This window comes from Castor canadensis, chromosome 17, assembly GCF_047511655.1.
Source record: "Castor canadensis chromosome 17, mCasCan1.hap1v2, whole genome shotgun sequence".
NCBI classification, from domain to species: domain Eukaryota; kingdom Metazoa; phylum Chordata; class Mammalia; order Rodentia; family Castoridae; genus Castor; species Castor canadensis.
This window is the reverse complement of record NC_133402.1, coordinates 63499896-63507312: the sequence shown is the minus strand read 5'-3', so window position 1 is coordinate 63507312 and position 7417 is coordinate 63499896. Positions and strand designations below refer to the sequence as shown.

The window sequence follows — 7417 nt, the reverse complement described above, 5'->3', positions numbered from 1 at the left end:
GAATTATTTTTCTGAGAGAAAGACTTGGGGAAGCTTCCTGATCCCCTCTCCTTCCAGCTTTCTATCGCAGTGTTGAACAGCATCCGCAAGTACGCTCCATTCCTGGAATAAACCAGGGGCCACAGAGTCCATGAAGAGTCAAGTGGGTAAATGGATTTAAGCGGAGCCAGCAAACACCAGTCACAGGAGATGAAGGACCCAGCAGGCCAGATCTTTTCATTGTTTCTCTGTGTGACTTTTATGTGACATATACTGGTTTGAATATGTTGACATCAAATTGAGAACTTTTAGAAACAGTGTAGAAGCCCAGCAAAACAATTCCATGGCCTATTTAATTCTTTTATTGAGTTTCTGTTGGGTTGGAGAGCGAAACTTGGTGTCAAAAGACCACCCAAGAATGTTTAATTTACTCAGATGGAATAATTGAGATAAAAGAAAACCAAAGTAATTTAATGATAAATAAACAACAATAAAAATGCATAGGAAGTTCCCAGGTTTTGAAATTGTGTTATCTTGTAAATCTGACAACTCAAGACCAAACCTGTGGGATTGCAAGATTATAAAGGTGGAACTTGCTAGCAAAGCTCCACAAAATGCTTGTGTGCATTACCCGACAGGTTTCAAAACAGTTTGAATATTAGTCATCGCAGATATCTGCCTGCCAAAAAGGGTAGTGTGTTAGGAGCAAGTCATCAGCAGCACACAAAATACCCTCCGTTGAGTTAATCTCCGAGAGGAAATCAGCTTCAAAGTTGCACGAGGCAAAGAAGCTGAAACCGCAGAAATTTGTATTTAATGGTGGTAAACCTTCTCTGAGGGTAAACTTGTTTACTTATTGAGGAGGTGATTAGCCCCAATATTATCACGTTTGTCCTAAAGCTTTTAGTGACAAAGATCTTTTCAGGACGTGTTTGGGCTCTACCTACTCAATCAACCACATTGTATAAATTGAATGCTGAGTCCATCAAAATAGAAATACTAGGAGATTAATACTCCTACTTTATGATAATGTGGTGAAATGATGAAAACCCTCACATAACCCCAGAATAAACCCAACTGCATTAGAAGACCAACTGTTAAAGGCAAGCAAGTCACAATGTTTGCTTAGAAAGCAGCAGAGCCCATGATAGTGTTGTCTTGAAAAAAAAAGCTTAAAAATATACATTCAAGCAAAACCAACCTGCAGAATGGAGGATGGTCTGAAGGTCAGTCACTGCCGTGGCCCTGGAGCCTTCATTGTTGAGGCCAAAACCATTCTGCAGGAAGCAAGGAACACAGAGGAAGCTGTGATCTTAGGTTTCTGGGGTTCTGTAAGTCGGGGCCAGAAGCCCTGCAAAGAGAAATCCAGTCGTGTATTCTGCTGATGGCTATATGGCTTCTCCTTTCAGATATATGTGTTTAGGGTTTTTTTTTTGGCTTCCCCTCCCTTCCTTCCCCTCCCCTCCTTCCCGTTCCCTTCCCTTCCCTTTTCTTTTCGACTCAGCATATCCAAAACAGCACAGTTATGGATATTGGGACAGAATTTCCTCTTCAATTTTGATTTTTTTCCCCCCTTTGTTAAAATTAAAAAAAAAAAAAACACCCAAAATTTGATTCAGAGTTTAAATGCTGCTCTTCCTCTACCAATTAAAGAATCATATACTAAATTCATGCTTCTCAATTAAAAAAAAAATTCCTGTGAAATCATTTCAGGTCAAGCCAGGTCTATCAGTCCCAATCACATTGGTAGGCTCTAATTGGAGAGGAAATAACCTCACAAGAATGAATGGGTGAGGATGAGTCAAGAAATGTCTTTTTGAACCTAGAAAACATTGCTGATGCAAGGTGAAGTTTTTTATTATTCGTCTATAATTCACCAGTTAAGAAAAACTTGTTTGAAATAGCCAAGTTATGGAAACAGCCAAGATGTCCCAGCACTGACGAATGGATTAAGAAAATGTGGTATCTATACACAATGGAATTTTATGCAGCCATGAAGAAGAACGAAATGTTATCATTCGCTGGTAAATGGATGGAATTGGAGAACATCATTCTGAGTGAGGTTAGCCTGGCTCAAAAGACCAAAAATCGTATGTTCTCCCTCATATGTGGACATTAGATCAAGGGCAAACACAACAAGGGGATTGGACTATGAGCACATGATAAAAGCGAGAGCACACAAGGGAGGGGTGAGGATAGGTAAGACACCTAAAAAACTAGCTAGCATTTGTTGCCCTTAACGCAGAGAAACTAAAGCAGATACCTTAAAGCAACTGAGGCCAATAGGAAAAGGGGACCAGGAACTAGAGAAAAGGTTAGATCAAAAAGAATTAACCTAGAAGGTAACACCCACACACAGGAAATCAATGTGAGTCAATGCCCTGTATAGCTATCCTTATCTCAACCAGCAAAACCCCTTGTTCCTTCCTATTATTGCTTATACTCTCTCTACAACAAAATTAGAGATAAGGGCAAAATAGTTTCTGCTGGGTATTGAGGGGGGGAGCGGGAGGGGGTGGAGTGGGTGGTAAGGGAGGGGGTGGGGGCAGGGGGGAGAAATGAACCAAGCCTTGTATGCACATATGAATAATAAAAGAAAAATGAAAAAAAAAAAAAAAAAAAAAAAAAAAAAAAAAAAAAAGAAAAACTTGTTTGAAAGGCTAAGACCCTGAATCAAGATCTCAGAATCACTGTTTGCAGATTTGCCCAATAAGAAAGCTATTTTCACAGAATGAATCATTTCAAGACAGTCAGAGACCATGATGAAACCACCGTGGAGTTTGAAAAGAGACGAGGCTGCTTTAAGAGAGAAACAGGAAGTTGTAACTAGAAGCCATCTGAATACAAAGCCAGGGCAGAATGCTTGTGAAATAGAAGTAAAGTGGCAGGGTTTATTCTGAAATTCTCAGGCAGCCAGACTGTCTTGGGCAAATCTTGATAAAATAGCCTTTCTCCAGGTTTTATCTAAGGAATCCCTAGAAGGCTGGAAAATGGAGAGACAGCAACGGTTTACATCACACAAGGATGCATACCAGTTTCAACATCAGGGAGCCGTGGAGCTGCTGGTCTTTAATTTTTTGCTCATCCTTACCATTTTGACAATCTGGTTGTTTAAGAATCACCGATTCCGTTTCTTGCACGAAACTGGAGGAGCGATGGTGTATGGTGAGTGGATAAATTATGGGACTGATGTAAAACTTGTTGCTTGGGCGTAATTAGAGATTTGTGCTCCGATGGCAAAGTCCGAACCTGGAGAAAATGTGCCGATTGAAATGTCATTGGCTTGATGAAAGGTGCTGAGGCACAATGAATGCCAAGCTCTCTCCAGACAAGCTGCCCAAATCTGCCTTGTCACAAGAGCAAATGTCACAGTCATGTTCTCCAGCTGCACAGAATGCAAGTCTCTTGACAGCTGCTGGTCCCTTGTCATGTGGGGAGCATAGCAAGGAGTTGTTTGTTTTTATGGTGGCAGGGGGAAGCAATGGCTGTGTAGTCCCAAAAGAGCAGGCTTCTTCCACAGGCAGCATGCGTGAGCAACGTAAAGTTCTCGGAATAACTTCATTTAAAATTGCATGGAGTAAATACTCTCACAGCCAGCAATGTCAAGAAAACTTGCAGAAGCAGACCCCACCCATACCTGTGGGAATAATCACGTCAAACTCCTTTTTGATTAAGTGAGCAAATGTTCATTTTCTTATAATAAAAGTGTTCTAAAGGAAGGAGTCTCCTTATGCAGAATTTTTCATTTCTTAGCCTGTTTTCAGATGTGCGAATTTTTAATCAGTCGCTGTAGTATTTTTCCTCTCTCTCTAATAGAAAAGTATTCCTTTAAGAGCCATACAATTTTCTATGCCATCCTTTTCAGAAAGTTAATAAAACATTAGAGGTTTCTAGACTGTACTGTCATCTCTTCAAGTAGAACGCAGGACACCAGTAGTTTTTAAAGTGATGATATTGATGTTTTGAGCACTTGACCTCACCACTCTTGGCTCAGCCTAATAATACACAGGAACTTTGAACGCTATGGAAACAGGCAGTCATTGCTATCATTTGTAGCAAAGAACATACTTTTGGGCTTTCCCCATTTTGGAAGTCCTGAGGCCCCTTTATTTCCCTGAGTTCAGAGCAAGATGAATGTACATTTTATATGCTGACCATGTGATGTCCTGATGTTAGCAATGTATAGTCATGATTTGAGAACACAAGAAATCCTATGCCTTAACTAGATCCCACCGTGGGATACTTGAGCTCAGAGGCAGAAGTTTCAGGCCAAGCCATGCAGTTTCTTTTCAGGATGCTAATTACTGATCTTTTCAGAGCACAGAACAAAGTTCCTTTGTATTACAAGCCTTCAATCACACAATAAAATTCTTATTTGGGGGAGGGGAACTATAATCAGCTAGAAGAGAAATAGGTGATCAGTAAGGACGTGATGCCATCAGAGCAAAGCCCTAGACTCCCATAATTCTCCCTTCTTAGTCATCAGTGGTCCAGAATCTGTCTCTTGTCTTGGCTAATAAATAATCCACAAGGATTGAGGATGTAATTTGAGCAGGCAGAAACCTCATTCTGGGTACCATGTGGAAGGGTATATATACTTTAGCAAAATGACACAGATTTCAGGTTACTAACGCTTTATTAGAGGGAAAGGTTTCTTCACAGCCCTGAATTTGCTTGGATTGATTCATTTACCAGTTTGATGGGGATATTGCTTTGTAAACCTGACTAAGTTCTGATCAAATTAAATTTTCATTTACTTTTGATGACCTGTTAAAATTCCGATGCAGTTTATACTTACAACCCACAAACTGGCTTTTACTTCTCAAACTTAAAAAGTTATCTTAGAAAGATTACCTTTCATCCTCCAAAACTCCATGATACATTTTAAAACTACAGTTGGAGCTATCACATATTTGTGCATGGTCCACTCTTGTTGAGGTAGCATTTCTCTAAGTTGTTTAAAGTTGGGTTTTATGCTTTCTGTCCCTTTCATGAGTTGTTTTTTTTTTAATGTGAAAGTATCTTGGGCTATATGAATCAATGAAAGGACTTATAGAGTTGTTAAATTTTTGTTGCCGTAGAACATAATTGTCCAAATTTTAGGGGATCTTCTCCAGCCCCTTCATATTACAAAGGAGAAACCAAATCCCAGAGAAGTGGAGTGAGTTCCCACTCATGGCAGAACTCAGGTGCTTTCACACATCCCAGTGTGTTAATAAGTTTCATGTTCACCTTACAGAGTAGTCTCTGAAAAACAGTCTGTATGGATGGACTTGGTGACAGCTCATATTTCTTCTTTACAGATCATTTAAGTGTTATATCTGAAATGTTTGTTAGGGACTTTCTGTCAGTGATATAATAAAATAGTCTGAAACTACAAAAGAGGGAAAAGAGGAACTCTCCAATAAGCACTTTTTAAATCATAAAGGGAAAGGAGGTGCCAAGTGAATTAATTGCTCCATATTTGTAAGTGAACTTGGATTAAGAAGAAGCTTTAGAGAAGTCCAACTGTCCACACAGTCCTCACTGTGTGGACAAACAAATAGATTTAGGGAAGTGAAGGTCATGTAATTAGCTGCTGAGCTGGGATTCAAACCACATCACTTCACAAAAAATGCTGAGATGGTTAGAAATAAGCACATTCTGTTAGTGACCCTCCGGGAGAGAGATGTGCCTGTGAGATCCAGATGCATCCTCCTACTGTTTACACTCTCAGGAGTCATCACACCCCTTCTCTTTTCCAAAAGGCCCAAAAAAGGGAAATTTCAGAATAAAACTATACAGATGCTGTTTTCCATCGAGGTTGGAAGCCATGATTTTTGCGGGAGTTATGCTGGGGGCATAGCAATGACCAATGAGAAAGAAATCAAACTACATTGAAAACCTAGACTTAAAAAACTTTTTTTGGAGGAAGACAACTACTTAAGAACAGACTGTAACTCATCACCTCTCTCCTACAGACTTAGAATGAAGCATCCCAGATTCAGTGGTCTTCCTCTAATGTTTATCAGCAAATTGGGCTGACAGCTTCCTGGTCTCCCATTCCTCTAAGTGCTGCTCTTTATCTCATCAGCTGTGTGCACTGCACTAATTTGCCCCTGAACCACATTTTCCCGGAGCACCACATTTCCTGTACCTCTCAGGCCAGGCCACTTTTGCTTTTCTTCTGGCATTCCCTTGACTGTGCTAAGTGTCCTTCAGAAGACTTAGTAGATGTTAATAGCTTTAATCAGTTTACTTGGAAATCCAATTAAAATTCTGGGGATCAGAGGCTCAGCAAATGAGCAGTCAGAAGAAAACGAGGAGAAAAGTGACCAAGCAGCATGCTTAGTTGCTTCTTTATAGTTATTGCAAGAAACAATTTTCACATTGCTAGCCTTAAAATACCATTTGAATGGTTGTAGAGGCCAAGGAAAATCATGTATTGTGATCACCTTGCCTTTGTGTTGATTGGAAATAAATCTGATACTCCAAATAGAGGTAATCCTTTGCATGAAAAATAGCCTTTTCTTATTGTTAAAGATCGGAAGATGCATTTAAAAATTAGTGGCAGAATTATAACAGTATTTTGGCTTCACCAGGGATAGTAACTGGTAATTGTCTCTCATGACACTCCATGACTCACATTATTTCAAATTTGAAGGACTCGAGTCCATGCTGGTTTAAAATACATGCCATATGGATTGTTTCCTAAAACTGGACTAAAAGCCTGAATGAGTATTAATGGCCAAAATATTGATTGACAGCAGCTGGTGCACTTAGCACTACCCACTTAGGGCCTTGTATTCCCTGTTCAATGTTCATGAAAGAAAAATGCTCCTTGCTCCCTGATCGCATTGAGAACTCCATTATATATCACGAGGGGGTGCCACATTTTATAGAAACTGTATAAAGGTATCCATTGGATACCACTGGGGTTTAAGCTTAAGGACGGAAGAATTTAAACCTCTTAGAATTCTGCCTTAGATTTTGTAGTTTTCCTATATAAGGGAGTCTCTAAACTCGTGTAGAAAGTTCGCTCGCCATTTAGTGGGCACAAAGAAATTCATAGCCACAAAGTTTAGGTGTTTGAATTCGCTAAACTATTTCATATTAAAGTGTTTTCTGATCCTTTAAGAATAAACTTTGCTGAAGTTTAATAAGGTCAATTTAGTTTACTCAACAGCAAGTTTTTCAAGATTTAAAGAAAGTACAGTTCCACAAGTGCACCATCAAGGTCTTAAAAGCCATCTCTCCTTAAAATCTTCCGCAGGTGTTGATTTCAGTACAGCCTTCTTCAGAGGTTCTGTGGATAAAATCGGATGGTTGGACATGGTGTGTCTGCCGTACCGATCCACTTTTACTCTCCTCCAGTTCAGCCATGCCTGCCTGACTGCCAGGCCAGTAGGAGATGTGTATTACTCCCTCACTCCCTAGGCCCTCCCTGGAAGGTCCTTCT

The 7417-nt window shown here is 39.9% G+C and overlaps 1 protein-coding gene across 1 annotated transcript in view; it reads left to right on the top strand.

The window, feature by feature from the left end:
• Positions 1 to 2768: 2768 nt before the first annotated feature.
• Positions 2769 to 7417, top strand: part of Slc9a9 (solute carrier family 9 member A9) — a 511055-nt gene continuing 506406 nt past the window's right edge. The window contains exon 1 of the mRNA XM_074059491.1: positions 2769 to 3144. Within this exon, the coding sequence (XP_073915592.1) occupies positions 2970 to 3144 (175 nt within the window). The 5' untranslated portion in view covers positions 2769 to 2969. The remainder of the gene's footprint in view (positions 3145 to 7417) is intronic.